Here is a 22,669-nt window from a genome sequence, read left to right as displayed (position 1 = left end):
GTGGAAGGTATAAATAGAGATCTGTGGGGATAGAAAATCTGCAGTCTGAATTCATATCAAGCTGGGCCTCTTGCTTTGGGCTTTGGGCTGGACTCTCAATCGCTGTCGCTATGAGCTGCAGCACCAAGCAGACTGTTACTCTCTCTTCCAAAGGCAGGAGTAGTGGTGGTAGCTGTGTGGTTGGAAGTGGTGGTGGAGGAAGGACTTCTTCCATCTCTTCGGGAAGATATAGCTCCTATGGGATAGGCAGCGGTAGAGGCTTTTCGGGCAGGAGTTACAGTGGTGGAGCGAGTTGTGGAGCGGGACTGAGTGCTGGTAGCTTTTCTGGAGGTAGCTATGGAGGGGTCTTAGGAGCAGGTCTCCCAGGATACAGTTATGGAGGTTGTTCCAGCACTGGGTTCAGTGGTGGCAGCACCCGCTGTGGATATGCAGGTGGCTTTGGTGGTGCAGTCAGTGGTGGCTTTGGTGGTGGTGGTGGTGTTTGTGGAGATGGCATATTTTTCAACTGTGATGAGAAGCTGACCATGCAGAATCTGAATGACCGCCTGGCTTCTTACCTGAACCAGGTGCGATGCCTGGAGGAAGAAAATGCTGCCTTAGAGTGCAAAATCAGGGAATGGTATGCCCAGCATGGACACTCCGGTGTACCAAAGGACTACAGCTGCTACTATAAGGAAATAGAAGATCTTCAAAATCAGGTGACTTTTTTTTGGCTGCATTCCCCATTGTAAGAGCTTCCCTCTGAGTCTGTGTTCAGATCCTAAGGGCAGTTGTGAGAGGCAATATTTCACTTTTTGTAAAATGTTCTTTGAAGACATAAATTAAGGCAACTGCTTTTATGAACTACGAGTGAGGGTGTGAAAACTCATGAATCCATTTACAATTTGCCTTTTCTTGACCAGATTTGCACATAGAGAAAAAGGTTACATATGCAGGGCACATTCTGGCCCTGGTCAGTACTCCTTATGAATGAAGTTTGTAACGGGATGTTTTAAAATATTTATATTCAAAAGGGAGGTGAGAATCATAGAATCATAGAATATCAGGGTTGGAAGGGACCCCAGAAGGTCATCTAGTCCAACCCCCTGCTCAAAGCAGGACCAATTCCCAGTTAAATCATCCCAGCCAGGGCTTTGTCAAGCCTGACCTTAAAAACCTCTAAGGAAGGAGATTCTACCACCTCCCTAGGTAACGCATTCCAGTGTTTCACCACCCTCTTAGTGAAAAAGTTTTTCCTAATATCCAATCTAAACCTCCCCCACTGCAACTTGAGACCATTACTCCTCGTTGAAGAGAAATTCATTCATTAATCCACTGATTTATCTTCATTATTACATTGTATCCTGTCATCAGTTTTCCCGGATTCTAGTTAAAATCTCATTTCTATTTCAACCAACTTTGAGCTCGTATACAGAAGTGAGGGTGGGGAAGGGGAATATTCTCTTAAAGAACAATAAGAAAAAAAGGATACTTTGTCACCAATGGTTTTGAAGGGGCAATTTAATTTTTTTTAAAAATATTTTCCAAGTGTATTCTGAAGAAGAGTTAGCCAGACAGGAAAAACAAAGGAGACAGAATCACAGGGTGCAGGAGAGAGATACCTGCCAAATGCTGAGCTGTAAAGTAAGTCTTGCGATAAAAAAATATAAACTCCTAGTTACAAACCATAGACCAAATTTGAAAATGTGAGGTTTGTTATAGCAGACACTAGGGAGCACTAATTATAATTGCAAAACTGTTAGCATTTTAACAGCGTGTTTTTACACATTCATTCATTTCACCTATTTCACTTCACACACTTGGACATTTCTCAAACATTTCTCCTTGGATCTGAAATTTTCTGTGCTTCCTATCTGTCTGAATTTGAATCCTGGGAGCGTAAAAAGACTGAAATTTGCAATGTGGCACTGAATGTGACATAGTGAAGAGACTTCAGAGCTGAAAATCCCCTGGACTCTATTCTTTTCCAGATTGTTTGCACTACCCTAGACAACAACAAGATCATTCTGAACATTGATAACAGCAAGATGGCAGCTGATGACTTCAGACTGAAGTGAGTACCTCTCTGTACCAGACAAACCCTGTCATTCTCCTCTTGTTCCCTCACATCCTATTTACAAATTGACAAATGAAGAAATCCCCAACCAAGAATTACTGGAATTCCTGATTCATGACAGGTTGTATTTTTGTGAGATTTTATTATTATTATTATTATTATTAATGATCTGTATTAGAGTACAGCTATGAAGCTCAGTCATGGCCCAGGACCCCACTGTGCTAGGCACTGTACAAACACAGAACAAAATGACACTCACCACCCCCAAAGAGCTGACAATCCCACTAGAAGACAAAAGACAACAATGGATACAGACAGACCAATGGGGGAGTACTTGGGAACAATGACACATAAGTGGCGATCTCCGATTTTGATATGTGCCTTTGGTCTTTGCCTCTAGAGGTGCCAGAATAGGGGCATTTCCAGGACAGAGTGTTTGAGGCAACAAAGAGTTTGCTTGTCAGGTTTAATGGGCTAAAATATAGGGACAACAGATGTACATTGGCAAGAGTCCATTGAAGGCAATGGAGCTATGCAGATTTTTACCAACTGAGAGTCTGGCCCACGGATTTTTAAAAAAGAAAAGGGTTTCAATTATTTCCCAGGGGATGTGCAGAAAAATTAGTGTGTGACATCTTTGTAGTAGTTCCTTAATGGTGGGCTCAGCCAGGGGCTGACTTTTCTGTCTCTTTTGTCCATGGCTTAGGTATGAGACTGAGCTGGCCCTTCGCCAGAGTGTGGAGGCTGATATTAATGGCTTACGCCAAGTTCTGGACGAACTGACCCTGTGCAGGTCTGACCTGGAGTCACAGCTTGAGTGCCTGAAGGAAGAGCTGTGTTGTCTGAAGAAGAACCACGAGGAGGTAGGAGCTCATTCCCTTAAATGGATTTTTTTTAAATTTTGTACATTACTTACTAAGGCAGTGGGGACCTGACCCTGATTAAAACACCAGGGCACGACTGCAACTACGACCAAGAGAATATTAATAATAATCTGCATTATTATGATAGTACTCCTTTCACAAATCCCGTTGCCTATCATATTCATTCTAATTTGAAATATAAAGAGGGCGGATCCTGAGCCGGAGTAATTGTCACAATCAGCCCAAGAGCTCAGATCCAGCCATCTAAGGTTTGTGAACAATGTAGGACCTGAGTGTTAGGAATGAATGTCAAGCTTCTGGGAGCTCCTGGGCTCTGCAGAAGGGGAAGGGGAGAGAGCTACCTTAGAGACTAGAGGTGAGTTGGAGAAATCTTCCAGCTGATTTGTCACGGGCCCATTACTTAATTTAACTCAAAACACTTCATAAACAATTAATTAGTATTAACAACATCCCTGTGATGCTAGTATTCTCTCTGTTGCAAAGCCAGGATATTTAAGGAATGGTTAAAAGAAGTGTCCTGCCCAAAATCACTTGGAAACTCAGTAGCAGATCCAGGAAGAGTAGGTCAGGAACTCTAAGAGAGCCAACCTATTGTGACTAATCTAAAATAAAGAATGACTTCTTTGTCAAAAAGAGGCCAAGAGAACCTGTAACACTAGTCCAAACCCATTCGGGAAAATGAGTGACTTTCATTCATCAAAGTTAATTCTGTCACAATATGTATGCAACAAAAATGTCAGTGGAAATGCGCTGACTGGATTTGGTGAGTAGAAGAGCCACACACAAAAATGGCTCTTGTGAAAACACAAACTGTTAAAAAGCATAATGTAGAAACTATCACAGGAAATCACCTCTTATGCAAGATCCAGTGACAAAAAGACCCAGGTGAAGATGAAGCATAAAAATGTCCTTTTTTGCTGCAAAAATAGTCAGGAATTCCTTAATTTGCTGTGATTAACCATCACACAAACCAATAAACATCCACTGTTTCTTTATCTCAGGAGTACTCACTGTAGAGCTTTGCTTGGAAATCAGCTGTGGTTTCCCCATCAGAGCTGGGTGTATACTGGAGAAGATGCATCAGAGACAGTGTGGTGACTGTCAGAAATGGGCCCCAGGACGTAGAGGCTCACTGACAGTGGCATGCTGCTCTCACTTGCCAGAGAACTCAACTCATGTTTTTTTTCTTTTCAAACAAGCTGATCTGGGTTATCTTTGCAGGAAATCAATTGTCTGAGAAACCAGTCCACTGGTGATGTCAGCGTGGAGGTCAATTCCTGTCCTGGCCCAGATCTGAAGAAAATCCTAGAGGAGATGAGATGCCAGTATGAAACAATGATTGCACAAAATCGCAAAGAGGTTGAAGATTGGTATGAATGCAAGGTAAATTCATCACAACTGTAACTCTCTCAAGCAAAAATACAGGAGCTATTTCTGAATCACACATGCACGCCACGGGGAGAATTTATTCCTGTATCATATGTTCTAAACGTCATCAGCATAGATGTATAGTGACCAGGTGCACAGGGGATGGAGGCCCTGTGCATACACAGTGAATGTGTCTCATGGAAGAACGGGGTTTGCTACATGTCATTATTGAGGTGTGTTGGTGGAACAGTGGGCAAGCCTGTCAGTTAGGACAGAAGAGAATTACTGGTTAAGTTGTGAGGGGTCTTAGCATTAGAATAGCAAGGGGAGTTACAAGCAAGAGATGAGATTGATTCCAGTATGCAGAAAACTTGCTCAGCTCCTGCCCATCTTACATCTTTTGTTACCCACTCCTTTATACATTCACTAGATCCACCTGACAATTAAAAAAATCCCTCTGAAGCTCTTTATTCTGGGTTTCTGGTTTTCAGATTGAGGAGGTGAATCGTGAGGTCATCACAAGCAGTCAGGAGGTTGAGTCCTGCAACAGCCAGGTCTCTGAACTTAGACGTCAGTTGCAGTGCCTGGAAATTGATCTGCAAGCCCATCTCAGCCAGGTATGTGATGTTGTCACCATTGATATCTCACCTGTGACACACTGACGTCTGGATTTCTGGTCTGATGGGGACCAGCCTAGCCTGGCACTCTATGTAGCCGTGATGATATCACTGCCACACCCATTGTTAGCAACGATTTGCTTTTATTTTTGCGTTGAAATCCTCAACTTCCTGCATCGAGATGGGTTTAATTTAGTGCATGGCTAAAGTACATGTGGGTCTTTTGCTTCAATTCTTAGAGAGACAACCTGGAAGCCTCTTTGGCTGAAACTGAAAGTCGCTACAACGGCCACCTGTGCCAGTTACAGCAACAGATCACCTGTGTGGAGCAGCAACTGGCTGACCTGCGAGCAGAAATTGAGTCCCAGAACCACGAGTACAAGATCCTCCTGGATGTCAAATGTCGACTGGAGCAGGAGATTCACACTTACTGCTGCCTGCTGGAAGGAGGACAGCGTGACATTGTGTATGTAGACTACAGACACAGCGGGGCATAAAGCAACACCTATGCTGTGATCTGTGCAAAAAGCCCATTGGCAATGGCAGCCTATGACTAATTCATCCTTTGTGGGCAAAGTTAGTGGGGAGAATGACTCGCCCTGTAGTGATGTGCTTTTGCTTTTCTACGTGGACAAAGCGGAGTGAGGGTGCTGGGGAGGCATTCTGGACAGGTCCTGGCTCTTTGCTGGACTGGTAGCGATTGAGGACAGACAAAGTCACATGGCTTCACTGAACCTACAATGCCATTGTAAGGTTGGTTTCTCGTTCATTCACCAAACATTCTTTCCTTGTCCCAGTGGCTCGGATGGAGGGATTGGCGTAGGAGGTGGGATAGGAGGAGGAACAGTCACTAAAACGTCCCACTCCTACTCTTCATCTTCCCACTCTCTGCCCCATGTCACGTCTTGCCACCCTGGTGATCTAAAAGGTAAGAACTGACTTACCGTATAAAGGAAAATGTTTCTTTGGTCCTCTTCTTACCAATAGGGCAAGAGAGAAGCTGTCAAACCCACTCTCTGTTAGGTGGTTGTGAGGTGCTGTAGCTCACCTTTCAGGACCCTGTTGTAAGGCAACTGGAGAGTCTGGTAGGACATGGTGACACAACGGTGGTATGGTTTGGGGAGTGTTGTCAAGAAACAGGATCAAATGCAGTTGTGACTCTCTATGAATTATGAATGGTGCAAGTGAGGGAGAAGAGAGCTAAAAGAGAGGGAGGAGGAAAGAGGGAAAAGAAAGGTAGCCTGAAGTGGAAGCAGTGAGAGAGAGGGAAATGGAGGCTGGGTGTTTTGTAGGACGAAGGAGGTGGTAAAACATCCTTAAAACAGAGAGACGGAACCAACGAGGTGTTGGTCGGGGATGGGAAAATGGATCCAAGGCCACAAACAGTATCTCCGGGAGGTGCATTCAGCCGTGGGGAGAGCACAACAATTTATATTTGCTTTCTAGGAAAAATAAAACACATTGGGGGCAGAGTGAGCTGGGTGTCTAGGGGATGGACTAGGCCAGGGGAAGGGCACAAGGAGCTTCCCTTGTGCATTCCCAGCACAGCGGCTGGCCCGACCTGCGGGGTTTGTATTCTTTTTTTGTATTCTAAACACATAAACAATTTTGGGGAAGTTCTGGAGCTCATCTGAATTTATAGTCAGCAGGGTGTCTGTGTGCAGCCCACACACTCAGGGTATATGTTAAATAGGCACATCTCAAAGCCTGATGCTGCAGGGAAGGTTTTACTTTCTTTCTAAGCAAAGTAATGGTTCTATTTATCCCTCTCCAGGGCACGGCAGAAAGATCTGTGACTAAGAAGAGAAACCGGCATCTTCCAGTGCAAGACCCACCCAGCAAAGACCCACCCATACACAAAGCGAGAGCTCAGCCAGCACATTCACTGTGCACCTCTGCAAAGAACATGGAGAAGAGCTCTTCAGAATTACTCATCACTGCTAATGCCAACACTAGTGTCCTAAGGGGCCCATCTGAGCTTTGGTCCATCTTCCTGCCTATCATGATACTTGCTTCTTCCAATCTGTGATGCTCTGTGTGTCTAATTACAATAATTACTTACTTGAGTTAATCTGTACCGTGGTTGGTAATTTACCTTCTGCTGAAAAAGTGTCTCCAATAAAACTTTGCTTCTGCCTGATGCAATCAAGAAACCTGTGTCTGGGAAATGGTTTCCTCTATCCAACTTTTCAGTGGTCTCTGGTACCGGGTTAACCACGAAGCCATGCGCTCAGATAGGTCTGTTAGACTGTGCCATCATCCCCAAAGGGAAGTGGTGGAAGCCCCACAACATGAATCATTTAAAACTGGTCTGGACAGTAAACTAAGGAGAACAATCTGGCCTTGGCAAAAGAGCTGTGGAAATGGACTAGTTGATGTAGCAGGTGTCTTCCTCCCGTCGTGTCTATGGTTATGTATCAGACACTTCCTGTTACTATCTGAGCTAATATTCTTTGGATAGAGGCCCTTTGTGCAGCTAATGCATGAGGGTTTATGCTGGTTTCTCTGCTATGAGTATGCTACATTTCAGGTGTAAGAAGAGAATTAAGAGCAGTTTGAAGTGTCTGAATGACAGCTTTGGAGATCTGCAGAACAGGTACTCCCGCACACTCACACTAAGCACCAGCAATACCTTGCAGTGACAAGCTCTGTGAGGGGTGAGTGAAACATTGTTCTTTATAAGTCATTGCATCTCTTCTGAGATCACAACAAACAGGCCTATTTCTACAATGTCGACACCTTCTCACTAAGAAATGGACTGAAGCAACCAATTCCCTTTGTACAGGTCACCAAAGACTCACTGGACAACTCCTTTGGTCACTACCAGCCTAAACTGAACTCAGGTTAGTAACCTAAAGGGGAAAGGTTATGTAACCCACCCCCCAGCAATCCAGTCCCACTCTGAGACACACACTGGGTTTGGTTCTCAATGGGTTTGTGACAGTTTCTGTCAGAACCTGGTCATCTGTGTTTGTGCCCATGAGGACTCACTTGAACCAAACACGTTTTCTCAAATTCTAGGATTTTGTAAAACTATAGTTTCAACCCAGAAGTGAAGGTGGGACAGTGGCCATCTTGAAAATGTTCCTTTTATGGGTAGAAATTAGATGGGGAGAAAAGAGGCCGAGAGAGAAAAAGAATGTAACATTTAATATGAATGTTTATAGGTGTAGATCTATTCATCGTATGCATATTTTATGTAAATACAATGGAAGCATTTAAAAAGTTAACACCAATTTTAGAGGTATTACTGGTTCCACCAATAGTCCTTGTTTTAAATATTAGGAATGTCGCTAGAACTGTTAATAGGGTTAAAACTTTGTAATGCATCTGCTGTACATACCTTTTGGAATGGTGGCAGAGAATGAGGGCAGAGGTGGAAGGAAGGTGCTGTGGTACAACTGATGATGGTGAGGAGGGCAGAATGTAGTTAAGGCAGTGTTCCATGTGCCCACTTTGTGGCAAATAGGAGAGCCATGCTTCGAGCAAACACAGTATTGTGGAAGCATCCCCGGATCATGCATAGGTTGTTAGCGTTTTGCCAGCATAGTCCAAGAAAGAAACCAAACCCCAAAGCCTATCCCACCCCTCAACAAAAACAAAGCCAACACCCCCCTCTTGCCCTCCACAACAGCACCACCTAAACACAGCATCCCAGAGCTGTACATTGCACACAGGAAGTCACAAATATCATCTGCAGTAGCAAGAACTTTGCTGGCCTTTGTTTTAGAGCAGGGCCCTACAGATGTTTCAGTGACTGTACATACGGAGTAATATGTAAAGGCACAATGTAGTGATCATGCCACGTGGAAGTGAATTTTACATACACAGAAGTGACAGATGCCAACGAGGCAGCTACACAAACATAAAAAGAAGTGTGTGTGCATGAGTGTGCATGTGCATGAGACCTGGGAGACTACTCATATCCTGTGAGAATCAGGACCCCTGGCTGGGATACAAACTGGTGTCCTCTGAGGACAGTCGCTTTATGTTGGAACATGCCCACTATTGGGGAGCTGCATCAGTAACAGCAGTGTGGAGAACTGAAAGGGGGGAAAAAGACTAGTGCAAACAGAGCCCTTTGATATGCAGAGCTATCCAGACTACTAACCCTTATTTACAAGACCAAGATCCTTGTTTCCCCCGAAAGAACACACATACCATTCTTCCGACTTGTGTCTAAGTGGATAGGATGTAGTTATGTAGATGTCACATATCACTGAGGTTCATGGATTATTCTAGTGTCTGCTGTACACCACATGCTCATAGCTCTTTGACAAGCCAGGATACTGCTCCTGCTCAATGTTTTGCAAATTTTTAAAATGTCTTCATTATTTTGAGAATTATATTAGCTCACACAGTGTTACAGCAATGCAGAAACACCTGGGCTTTTCCTCCTCTGACAAAGATAGGGAATAAAAAGGGGTAAACTGTGTGATGGCAAAGTTTGCAGACAATATAAAATTACTCAAGATAGTTAAGTCCAAAGTAGACTGTGAAAAGTTACAAAGGGGTCTCAGAAAACTGGAGGACCTGGCAACAGAATGGCAGATGAAATTCAGTGTTGATAAATGCAAAGTAATGCACATTGGAAAACATAATCCCAAGTAGACATACAAAATGATGGGGTCTAAATTAGCTGTCAAGAAAGAGCTCTTGGAGTCATTGTTGATAGTTCTCTGAAAACATCTGCTCAATATGCAGCGGCAGCCAAAAAAGCTAACAATGTTCCTAACCATTAGGAAAGGGATAGATAATAAGATATTAAATATCATAATGCCATTATATAAATCCATGGGATGCCCACACTTTGGATACTGCATGCAATTCTAGTTGCCCCATCTCAAAAAAGATATATTAGAAATGGAAAAGGTAGAGAGAAGGTCAATAAAAATTATTAGGAGCATGGAACAAGCTTCAGTATGAGGAGAGATTAAAAAGAATGGGACTGTTCAGCTTGGGAAAGAGACAGCTAAGGGGAATCTGACAGAGGTCTATAAAATCATGACTGGGGCAGAAAGAGTGAATAAGTACGTGTTGTTTACTCCTTGTCATAACACAAGAACCAGAGGTCACCCAACGAAACTAACAGGCAGAAGGTTTAAAACAAACAAAAAGAAGCATTTCTTCACACAACGCACAGTCAACCTGTGGAACTTGTTGCCAGAGGATGTTGTGAAGGCCAAAAATATAACTGGGTTCAAAAAAGAATTAGATACATTCATGGAGGATAGATCCATCAATGGCCATTAGCCAAGATGGTCAGGGATGCAACCCCATGCTCTGGGTGTTCTAAGTCTCTGGCTGCCAGATGCTGGGACTAGATAACAGGGGATGGATCATGCGACAGTTGCCTGTGTTCATTCCCTTGGAAACATCTGGCATTGGCTACTGTTGGAAGACAGGATATTAGGCTAAATGGATCATTGATCTAACCCAGTATGGCCACTCTTATGTTCTTATGGATGTGAAAAAAATCAAAATGTGAGCGTGGGGGGAAGGGGAGAGATGAGAAGTCCAGAGACAAAGAAACATTCTAATGAAAACACAAATTCAGGGAACCCATTTGTGCTTGCCCAATTTTGGTTGGGGCAGGGGCTCTTCTACACCTAATACAGAAAACTCACTTCTCTTTAGCTAAAAAAAAAAAATTTTAAAAATAGACTGAGTCACCAGAGAAAAAACCATGGGTTTAAACCAGAGGAATAAAAGGTTAGTTCAATCCAACTAGTTTTGTGAGCACCCTCGTGAACTATAGTTTCCATGGATGGTGAATGCTTGGCCACAAGGTTCCACCATCCCTACCCTTGGCTTTAGTAAATCTGAGTGCCAGTCCAGTTCAGACTTTCTGAGATCCTGAATATCCTGAGCAGGACTTTGCAAAGATGTAAAAATCAGCCTAGGTTCAGCCTAATGGACAATACATAAATAGAATGATTTTGCTAAATCCGAGCAGAAATATGGCTGCAGTTGCTAAAATCAAGTCTAGAAAACCTGCTTTATGGTGAGAGACTCAAGAAGCTCTATCTATTTTATTTATCAGGAAAGAAAGTTAAGAGGTGACTTGATCATGGTCTATAAATACACTGGGAGAAGATTTTGGATAGATTTCTGATTTTCTTTAATCTAGCAGACAGAAACACAACATCCAGAGACTGAAGGCTAAAGCTAGACAAATGCAGGCTGGAAATAAGGTATTTTTTTCAACAGTGAGGGTAATTAGCCATTAGAACAACTTATCTAGGGGTGCAACAGAGTGTTCATCACTTGAAGTCTTTAAATCAAGACTGGATGTCTTCCTAAAAGATATGCTTTAGCTTAACAATGAGTTCTGGGCTCAATGCAGGAATCACTGGTGAAATTCTCTACCCTGCGTTATGTGCGAGGTCAGACTAGGTGGTAAGAATGGTCTCTTCTGGCAAAACTTTTTGTCCACAATGGGGGTTTTTTTAAATAAAAAATATGAATGCATATCAATTTTGCCTAATTGTTCTGGCTGGGGAAAAAAAAGAGTTGAAATATTTTAGAAAAAACAAGTTTCATTTTGATATTTCCAAAATGAAACATTTCTATTTTTGAATTCAGAAAGACATTTTGTTAAAAAATTTACTTCACTTTTATTTTTAAAAATTAAAAAAGCTCAAAAATGAAAGGAAATATTTTTTTGAACATTTTCTGTTTTACCCAAAATGAATTATCATTTGATTTTTTTCCCACCAAAAATTTCAAAGAAGTTTCATTTCTGGTCAAGTTGAAATAATTTTTTTCTCATTTTTCAGTACCACCAGTGAATTGAAAATCAATTATTTCCACATCTCTATGAATAAACATGAAAAGCAATTAGACACCAAAGTCATATTTTACACAACTGGCAATTTACTGCACCAACTACACTCACTTAAATCAATATTTGAAAAAAATCAGTCTTTTAGAAATCTTAGTTAACTATCGTAACATCTGGCCTGATCTCCACTCTGTCACGCTGGTCTTACAGCAGATTAACTCCATGGACTTCAATCAATTTACACAGGCATACAACTGGTGAAACAAAGTGCAGAATTTGGTCTTTTGTTTCTGTGTCTTAATTTAAAAAGTGTAGGTGCACAGGAATGGTGAGCACATCCTGGAAAAGTTTTCTGAGACACTCTCCCTATCAGCTTTCTGCACAGGGAAGGGAATATGCAAGTACTGCAAGGTTTGGTACAATATGTTGGGGTGGGCTGTTTCTCATCGACAATCACCCATAAAAAGAAAATCATTCAGGGTCAAGTGCACTGTCACTCTGATCATACAAAATCCAGATGGAACCAGAAATTACTGTTAACAAACACAAGAGAAAAAAGAACAGGAGGACTTGTGGCACCTTAGAGACTAACCAATTTATTTGAGCATAAGCTTTCGTGAGCTACAGCTCACTTCCTCGGATGCATTCAGTGGAAAATACAGTGAGGAGATTTATATACACACAGATCATGAAAAAATGGGTGTTATCATACACACTGTAAGGAGACTGATCACTTAAGATGAGCTATTACCAGCAGGAGAGCGGGTGGGAAGGGGGGAAAGAAAACCTTTTCTGGTGATAATCAAGGTGGGCCATCACAATCAAGGAGATCACTCTCCTTACAGTGTGTATGATAACACCCATTTTTTCATGATCTGTGTGTATATAAATCTCCTCACTGTATTTTCCACTGAATGCATCCGATGAAGTGAGCTGTAGCTCACGAAAGCTTATGCTCAAATAAATTGGTTAGTCTCTAAGGTGCCACAAGTCCTCCTTTTCTTTTTGCGGATACAGACTAACACGGCTGCTACTCTGAAACACAAGAGAGCCACCTACAGGGAGGAAATAGGAGATGTTTGAGGACAGCCAGGTTTTAGCATATACAGCATGTTTCAAAGCATGTCTCTTAGTCCCACAGTCACATAGAACAGTGTGTGGGAATCCTCTGCTTAGAAATTAAGCATTACTTATAATGCAGAAACAGATAAATTCTCCCTAGAGGAACAAAGAAATCATCACATTTGGAAGAGAGCAGTGATCTCTTTGGTCCCATATCCAGTCTTTGGCCGTCTCTGGCTAGTGCTGGATGATTCAGAGGAAAGTGTAAAACTTTCCTAGTATGTCATTAACACCATAAATTGAGAGGGATTGTCTTTCTGACCCCAGCTGGGGATCATTTTGTGCCCTGCAACAACAGGGTAGACAGAGGACCTGGGGAGGGATAATACTTTGGCTCTGACACACCAACAGAGGAAGCAAGACCCACCTCTGGTATATAGGGAGCCAAGAGAAGTCAGGAAGTTAAAAGAATCCAGAGAATACAAACTTATCTGGCAAGGGGTGAAATACTCTTCAAATAGACAGAAAAGTCTCAGTTCTTGCCAAACAAGAATGTTTCCCAGTTTTTGCCGGAAGAAATAAGCTTCCTTAGATCAACAGGCAAAGCAGTGTGCTCAGATGACGACCTCTAGTGCTTAGCACTAGAAAATATCAAACAAAGGAAAGAGACATCTTCTAATACCACTATTCACAGGGAGCTTTCTAATTCAAGTGTGAGGAAGGGGCAGAAGATATGGTTGACAAGATACCTGCCTCTTTAAGCATTATACAGCATTTGGCAATTCGTAATTCTGAGACCATCTATTTATTTTCCTGTGTTCTTATATTAGTACCCATTCTCTATAGTATTTGAGTGCTGCTCAGTGCCCACCACTAGTCTGATTAACAAAGCATGAAAAAAATGTGGGAGTATTTTAAAGTCCTGGCTCTTGCTGCTTGATTTAGTACAACTGTTATACTGCCCTGGTGTTCAACTCACCCAAACACTGACAGCTGTGCACAATCATAAAGAGAGAAAGAGAGCCTGAAAATGCTGGGTAAAGAACTGGAGAATATTTTAATAAGGGTAGTAAAATGTATAGCAAGTTTTTTTAATAGTCCCAAGGGAGTAGTGTTTGATATATAATATAAGATAATAAATTAATATAATATAAACTGCAATAGTTTCCAGAACCTCATTGTACTAGGTTCTATTCCAACACATATGGAAACACAATCCCTGCCCTCTAATGACACAAAGTATGATTCTCCATGGTCCTGCGCCTTATGTCATTACTTATACCTGTGCAAAAGGGTTGTCTAATGCTACCACTGAAACAGGTGAGTGGTGAATTCTGATCTGGAAGCATCTTACATCATTGGATTCAATTTATGCAGGTGTAAATGACAGCACAAGATTGAAGGTACTGTTTTGTTGTTCCCATCTTGTCCTCTAGAGGGCACTGTGTTGTTAATGATGCATTGTGTAGGTTCGCAAAAAGAAAAGGAGTACTTGTGGCACCTTAGAGACTAACCAATTTATTTGAGCATGAGCTTTCGTGAGCTCCAGCTCACTTCATCGGATGCATACCGTGGAAACTGCAGCAGACTTTATATACACACAGAGAATATGAAACAATACCTCCTCCCACCCCACTGTCCTGCTGGTAATAGCTTATCTAAAGTGATCATCAAGTTGGGCCATTTCCAGCAAAAATCCAGGTTTTCTCACCCTCCACCCCCCCACACAAATTCACTCTCCTGCTGGTGATAGCCCATCCAAAGTGACAACTCTTTACACAATGTGCATGATAAATGGCCCAACTTGATTATCATGCACATTGTGTAAAGAGTTGTCACTTTGGATGGGCTATCACCAGCAGGAGAGTGAATTTGTGTGGTGGGGTGGAGGGTGAGAAAATCTGGATTTGTGCTGGAAATGGCCCAACTTGATGATCACTTTAGATAAACTATTACCAGCAGGACAGTGGGGTGGGAGGAGGTATTGTTTCATATTCTCTGTGTGTATATAAAGTCTGCTGCAGTTTCCACGGTATGCATCCGATGAAGTGAGCTGTAGCTCACGAAAGCTCATGCTCAAATAAATTGGTTAGTCTCTAAGGTGCCACAAGTACTCCTTTTCTTTTTGCGAATACAGACTAACACGGCTGTTACTCTGAAACCTGTCATTGTGTAGGTTGTTTCTTCACATAGGCAATAAAGCTATATTTTAAACTCCAGTTTTCAGGTGTGTTTGTTTTGCTAATTCTGGGAATTAAGAATCTTGGCTGTTTAACAGAAATATGCTGTAAAGCAGATGAGGCCCTATCGGTGGAATGTGATAAAACATAATCCTGTGGAAATCGTGTCAACTGAAAATGAGGAAACTGACTAAGAAGATAAGATTCCAACTGCCTATCTTGGTTGCTCATTGCCCTAGCCCAGTTGCCCATCTTAATCAGTCAGGTCCATGAGAACTTTGAGATGAGCCTGACTTTGCCTAGGTTACTTTCTTGGGAGATGGTGTAAATTTATTTCCCACCTTCTCTGGGATTCCTGACCACATTCGCCTGTGTATGACTGACGGAATTATTACCTGCTGCTCTGGAGGTTGTGGTAGTGATTACAACCAACTGCCAGCAGCCAGAGACCAGATGAAGGTGGACAGGCCTGCTGGATTTATAGATACATAAACCAGTGCATTGTCAGAATGACTTTGGCATCTTTTACCTATTAGAGATTGTGGCATATGTTTAGGAATAAGCCCAGTGTATTCCTGGCTGTACCAGCTAGGCTGTGTCTACACTGAGCAATTCATTTAATTCTCCAGCTCTTGCACTAGCACTGGTGTAGTCCCCCCCCCCCCCTTGAGCAAATTATTGGACTTATTATTTATTATTTGTGTTACTGTAGGACCTAGGAACCCTGGTGATGGATCATGCCATGACTCCACTGAGCTCGGTGCTGTACAAACAAAAAACAAAGAGATGGCACCTGCCCCAAAGAGCTGGAGTGCTCGGGGAGCAAAACTCTTTCCCGATGCTTGTTGCTACAGCTGGATTCTGGCAGATATGACTACTGAATACATCTGCCCACTCATAATCATCAACTCTCTGTTTGGTTGATGCGTCTTCAAGAGGCTGCTCTGTAGCATTTTGTGAATACTAGTGTATACTAGATTACGTAACAAATTAGGAAACAGATTAAGTATGCTGCATGGAACAATGGTTTATTAGTCTAAAGGGCAAATATTTGGTTAGGATAATGTATTCTTGTCTGCACCTACCAGGAGCAGCAAACTGCCCATGAAGGATGAAGTGCAAGGCAATTTTTCACTGATGGGTGCAAGATGAATGTTCTATGGGATCTTCATCTTCTGAAACCAGTGAGCATAGTGAGTGACTGCCTCCAATGGGGTGTGGGTCAGATGCAATGGGCACACAATCTTTCCTTGCAATTTGTACTTTGTAACTTCAAAATATGCATCTAGGGAATCTAAATATAATAAATTGTATATGTAAGTTGGTGTATCAGCGGTTATATATTATAAACACAGCAGACTTTTGCTGGTCTCGTAAAATATATTGTTTTAAGATATTAAACAATTAACTTGATATTGTTTTAAATGCACACAGAGAGAGAGAGAGAAAGAGAGAGAGAGAGAGAATAGTACCGTATTTTGCTATTAAATAATCCTAAAACCACCTGCTGTTGAAGTCCCTCTATGGGAGTAAGGGTATATGATCTTTGAACCAGCTGCACTTGCAGTATTCTCAATTTATTTCAAGGTCAGAACTAGAGCTGCTTGGGCATTTTTCAACAAAATGTGTTTTCATGGTAAAATACTGATTCATTGAAACAAACTTTTCATGGGAAAGGGTCAGTTTTGATTAATTTTTGGACTCAAAACATTTTTGAAAAAAAGTTTTCAGAATGTCAAAATATCTTGTTTTGACCTTTTCAAAATGAGAAAAAAACTGGTTTTCCAGCTGAAAACGACGTTTTGTTTAAACTAATTAGAGGTAAAAATGGTTGAAATTGAAACAAAACATTTCAGTGTTATTAAAACAAAACATTTCCATTGACCCAAACCAACACTTTGTTTGAATTTTCAGTCTGCAAAAATTTTCAAGATTTTGACCTTTTGTGCCAATTTAGGATGAGGGAACTTTTTGAAACCTCAATTTTTTTCACAGGTCGGACAAACCATTTCCTGCCCAGCTCTTAGCTCTTTGTTGCTGGTGGAATGAGAAATAGCACAGGTCCTCAGAGGGAAAAAAGTGTCATATCTTCAGCATCTTATGTGCTTGAAGAACTATACTGTATCTTTATTACAGAAAAATGCTTTTAATTCCCTAGTGATTACGAGATACTAATAAAATTCCATGGTTTTACTAAATAATAGGAGCTGGATTATAATGTGTAATTATGGTGATGAATCACACCCTTCAAGCTGATGAGCCATGGATCTTTTAACCTATACCATACCCTAACCTGCCTACTTGTCTGTCTGTCCTTCCTTTGGAAGATCCCCAGAGCCAGAACTCTCCTTCTTGAATGATTAGAAAGGACCTAGCACACGGTGCTAAATAAGTAATAAAAATGTGGTGTGAGATATTTTATTCCCCCTCTAAGCAAAATTATGGTTTCTGCTGTCTCTCAGTAGGTTTTTCAAGACAGTGAATCCAGCATCTCTCAGTGCAAGCCCCTTCAAGCAGAACCATCCACAAAGTGAAAGTGTGCCCAGCACATTCAATGCACACCTATGCAAAGAGCAAGGAGAAATACTTCTTCCAGTTACTTAAAACGGCTGATAATACCTATCCAAAGAGGCCCATCAGAGCTGATCAAATGGCCATCTTCAATCCTACCATGCCACCTGCTTCTTTCATCTTTATCTCTTTGTGTGCCAATCACTGTTACTTGAGTTAATCTTTACCATAGTTGGTAATCTACCTTCTGAATAAAAATGTCTCTAATAAAACTTTACTTCTGTCTGATGCAACCAGAAACCTGTGTCCAGGAATTTCTTAATTCCCTTTCAAAAACTTTTTGTTGGAATCTAATTCAGGTGCAAATACTAAGCCATATATGCAGAATGTACAGTGATGGGTCAACAAGACTATTAAACACTCTCCCAAGTTTAGTGGTGGAAGTCCCATCATATGCACCATTTAAAACTGACTGGGCAAAACACTGAAGAACATAGTACCGAGAAAAATTCTGTGAGGGTGCCTGGGGTGGGAAAGATGGCCAAAGTATTACAGCCCACAAGAAACTAGACTACTATGTATCACAGGCAAGGAAGGACCAAGGTGCACCAGTGCCCAAGGCACCTGAAACAGCAACGAATTGATTAAGCAAGATGGACCCAGATGATCCTGGAAAGCAACCTGTTCCTCCTTTCTAACATAGATGTATGCATATGTGTATCTGAGCTCCTCCAATAAAGAAGATTGGTTAGGACTGTTCACATTTAGCACTGTTCTGAGGAAAGAGGGGTTGCTGAGAAAAAGTGCCCTGTGCCAGTTCCAGAGTCAGTCTGCCTGCAGCTCACACCAGAAGATAGATTTGCCTGGGAGGAGGGGGCAGCAGGAGCATGCTGAGGAACAGAGGTTAAATCTTGTTTTTTCAAATTTATCCATTACCTCCCTCATCCAGGCTGCAGGCCAAAGGGAGTTCAAATCCTGGGATTGGGGGTGGGAGAGTTCCTTCTGACTGATCCCCAATCTTTGTGTGTTGACGACCTAGCCCTCCACTTTGATGGAATAAAAAGGATAATGTCTGGTCATGGTTTTCTAATGTACTTCTCTGTGAGAAACTAAACTGTACATAGGGCTCCACATGAAAATCATTCAAATTTCAGCTGGTGCAGAATACACATAATGGTATCTCTCACAGGGAGGCTAAACACTTCTGTCCTTGTAGTCAGCACAGTTCTCAGCCCTTGATACTGTGGGGTTGGTAGCTAAATAAAAAGCTAAAATCAAATTGAAAGTGATTTTAATCAGTAAAGTCTTTAATGATTTTGGCTCTTAGCCACCTGAAACTGCTTCTGTCCATGTGTTATTCCCTGATTTTGACAGCAGACAAGACACTTAGACTACTAAACTCCAGATTTCAAGTCAGGGGCCAGGGAAATTCCAGATGAAGGGGCCTTATCTTGAATTCATTCCCCTGTGCTGGTCCAACCAATTCTGAGTTGTTAATCTCCATCTCCAGGATACATTGTCTAACTCACCGATTTACAGGGCTTTTCTTCAGGGTGATTCATTGAGGCCTATAAAATGGATGGATCTTTAACTGACCCTAGGTTTATTAATGACTGTATTGTTAATTTAGTGTGTTTTGTATGTGTGCTTAGAGTGAGGTTAAAAGAGTGCTTTTTACAAATCCAAATAATCTAATTAATGAATGAAAGTCCAAGTCCTCATCTGAACTAATCATAGTTTCCCTTGAGATATTTTCTTCCAAAATGTATTAATTGGGGAACAGAGAGAATAACCAAAAGATTGTTCATTGTGTTTGGAGGTTTCTATGTTTTTTGTTTTTGTAGTAGCCTATCTGCTGTAAATGGAAAATACAGGTTTAATAGCTGCAGGGTGATTCTGGGATGCATTTTAGAAAAATCCTAGCCAGAGTCGTCTTGATAGTTAAAGATTCCCAACCAGGGTCACGCAGCAACTTTTAGAGCAGCAGCTTTTGACAGCACAAGTGTGAGAGGTCCAGAGAGAAACAGCTGGAGCATGGTTGTAGCAGTTGCTTCTCCTTACTTAGACACAGGCAGGTGGACTCTCTCAGTCCTAGCTCAGGCTTTTATCAAACGTGGCTATTTTCCTTTTCTCCCATCAGTCCCTGTTCTGCTCACAACAACCCCTACCCCTGCCCAACATCACTGAAAAACCAGATGTGACAGAGGTGGAAGATCTTTTTGTGAAGATCCTTCTCTGTGAAGTCTCATATTTGTATAGACAATTACAGACCTGTCTGATGTTGCTGAGTCTGCTAACCAGATGCTACAGGCTCCATGTGTCCCTCCATCCTCCCTTTCCAGTTTTCCAATTTTCACCAAAATCAATAGGATTCTGCCCATTGGTGCCTAGAACATTCCCTGAAATTTTAGAATTGAGCAGATGTGGCATTTAAAAATTATTATGTTCCATCCAAACAGAGAAATGCCATCAAGCTAGGTGTAGGCTATTATTATGCTGACAACACCGATCACTAAATCGTTCAGCAGTCCCACCCTTGAGTCTATCTTCACCAATCTAAAATATCAACACCTGGCTCTTGCATAACTTTTTTCAATTGACTTGTTGACAAATGAATTTCTCTCTAGCTCTCTCAGTTCTGGCCTCTCTTTTGCCTCTAATGTCTATAATCTTGGAAAAAGAAAAGGAGTACTTGTGGCACCTTAGAGACTAACAAATTTATTTGAGCATAAGCTTTTGTGAGCTACAAAGCTTATGCTCAAATAAATTTGTTAGTCTCTAAGGTGCCACAAGTACTCCTTTTCTTTTTGCGAATACAGACTAACACGGCTGCTACTCTGAAACCTATAATCTTAGAGGCATCCTTGCCCCATAGCTTTTCTTTGAACCTCATATTGTTAAAATCTGCAATTCCATCTACTATAACCCACACCTGGATCTATTACTTTCATGCATTCTCCATTCCTTCTTTGATTACTCCAATTCCCTCCTCTTTAGACTCTCTGGTACTCATAGACAAACTCCAGTCTGTTCAGAATGGGGTAGCACACCGAGTGAGGGAGCATTGTTTAGAGCCCTGTTTCTCAATCGGTGGGTTGCAAACCCCAGATTGATCTAAAAGGCAAAAGGGGGTTGTGAGGTGTTGAAAATTTAATTATGATTCTAAAGCAAAGAAAATAAAAATTCCAGAATAATTTTAGGGTGGCCACAACCTTTAAAGTTTGTGATGTCAAATATATAAATAGCTCCACCCCTTTCAAGTTCACACATGTAATCCTCTCCCACTATCTTTCTCCCTCACTTCCTATGCACCTTCAAGGTCAAGTATTCTCTGTGAACCTCTCAAACCACGTGCACCATGTGCGTGCACACACACATCAATTATACTGGCCTATCACTGATAACATTTTTACTGTTACTTTTACAACAAATATAAAGAGGTAACACATTTTTTTGACTTCTGATAAGGGATCGCCAACCCCCAAAGTGGTTTGATCATGGAAATGGGAGCCTTGAACACCTGAGCTCCTCATCCATCTGTGCCAGTGACTCACTGTGTTGATTTATTTAAGTCACTCAGTTTCTGTGGATCAATTTCCTCATCTTGAACAAGCATTTACTTGCTTACCCCATAGGGTTGTTGTCAGGATTTGGTAAATGTTTGTAAAGTGCTATCTAAATGCTAAGCATTGTTAATATTCTCACCCTAAAATACAAACATGATTATATCAGCTGTTCAGTAAAACCTTCACTGTTTCCCTATCTACTACAAAATCATGCTCCTCATCTTTATATCCCTTCTTAGGTATTTTCTAGTTTTAGCTCTCCCTCTAGCCCTATATAGTCTCTTGGCTCTGTTAGTTCTGTCTTCCTCTCTGTTCCCAACTGCCTCCTTTTATTTCAGAGATATAAGCCAAAGGGCTAACGCACTTGCCTATAAACCAAGGAACAATCTCTAGTCATAGGATTCTAGTCCCTTTTCATCAGGGACTCAGTTTTATTTTAACACAAGTGAAATATATCAATCATGTCCTTTTCCCCTTGGCCAGGATATAATACAGATGCCTGCCTGCCTTGCTGGTGGTGATCTTCAAGCTATCACCTGATCTCTCACATGATGGCATCATCTGGGAGGCAGCTGTTTAGTCACAGCTGAGGTGGGCCCAATTCCTCATTACAGACCAGCCATCCTGAGCCAGGGTGTACTGTTGCTTAAAGCAGAACCTCATTATAATAGAGTTGGAAGTGAGAACAGGCATAACACAACCTGCAGGGTTGGAAGCTGTTGGGAAGAGAACTCAGTAGATAGCTGAACACTAAACTGTCTGAGATCAGATGGCTATAAATATTACATGTGACAAACTCCTGAACTAGCACTAACTGAAATTTTATCAATATTAATATATTGTATTTTGCAAAGTGTTATAATCATAGAAACATAGGGCTGGAAGGGACCTTGAGATATTATCAAATCCAGACCCCTGTGCTGAGGCAAGACCAAGTAAATCTAGATCATCCCTGACAGGTGTTCACCCACCCTATTCTTAAAAACCTCCACAGATGGGGATTCCACAGCTCCTTTGAAAGCCTATTCCAGAGCTTAACTACCCTTATAATTAGAAAGTTTTTCCTGATAGCTAACCTAAATCTCCCTTGCTGCAGATTAAGCCCATTGCTTTCTGTTCTACCTTCAGTTGACATAGCAACTGATTGATCACCGTCCTCTTTATAACAGCCCTTAAGATATTTCAAGACTTATATCAGGTCCTCCTTCAGTTTTCTTTTCTTAAGACTAAACACGTCCAGTTTTTTTAGCCTTTCCTCATTGGTCAAATAACTTTTCAAAACCATTTATCATTTTTGTTGCTCTCCTCTGGACTCTCTCCATTGTATCTAAATCTTTCTGAAAAGTGCGGCACCCAAAACTGGATATAGTACTTCAGGTGAGGCCTCACACGTGCCAAGTAGATTGGGACAATCACTTCCCATGTTTTACAAATGCCATTTCTGTTACTATAGTCCAGAAATATTATCTTTTTTTTGCAGCTGCATCACATTGTTGACTCATATTTATTTAGTGATCCACTATAGCCCCCAGATCATTTTAGTAGTACTATCATCTGACCATTACTTACCATTTTGTAGTTGCACATTTGATTTTTCCTTCCTAAGTGAAGTACTTTGCACTTGTCTTTACTGAATTTAAT

At 41.5% G+C, this 22,669-nt stretch overlaps 1 protein-coding gene and 1 long non-coding RNA gene across 2 annotated transcripts in view; one reads left to right on the top strand and one right to left on the bottom strand.

Moving 5' to 3' along the window:
• The window catches only part of LOC140903888 (uncharacterized), a 315,051-nt gene that overhangs the window by 60,921 nt on the left and 231,461 nt on the right, over nucleotides 1-22,669 (bottom strand). The gene's annotated exons all lie outside the window — the stretch shown is intronic.
• Nucleotides 111-6,725, top strand: LOC140903879 (keratin, type I cytoskeletal 19). The gene is made up of 8 exons (XM_073325797.2): nucleotides 111-698; nucleotides 1,971-2,053; nucleotides 2,763-2,919; nucleotides 4,162-4,323; nucleotides 4,800-4,925; nucleotides 5,165-5,391; nucleotides 5,723-5,853; nucleotides 6,700-6,725. The coding sequence occupies exons 1-8, from the start codon at nucleotides 111-113 to the stop codon at nucleotides 6,723-6,725; spliced, it is 1,500 nt and encodes a 499-aa protein (XP_073181898.2).

The sequence above is a fragment of the Lepidochelys kempii genome, chromosome 27, assembly GCF_965140285.1.
Source record: "Lepidochelys kempii isolate rLepKem1 chromosome 27, rLepKem1.hap1, whole genome shotgun sequence".
NCBI lineage: Eukaryota > Metazoa > Chordata > Testudines > Cheloniidae > Lepidochelys > Lepidochelys kempii.
Note: the sequence above shows the minus strand (reverse complement) of the source record. Positions and strands in the feature narration are given on the sequence as shown.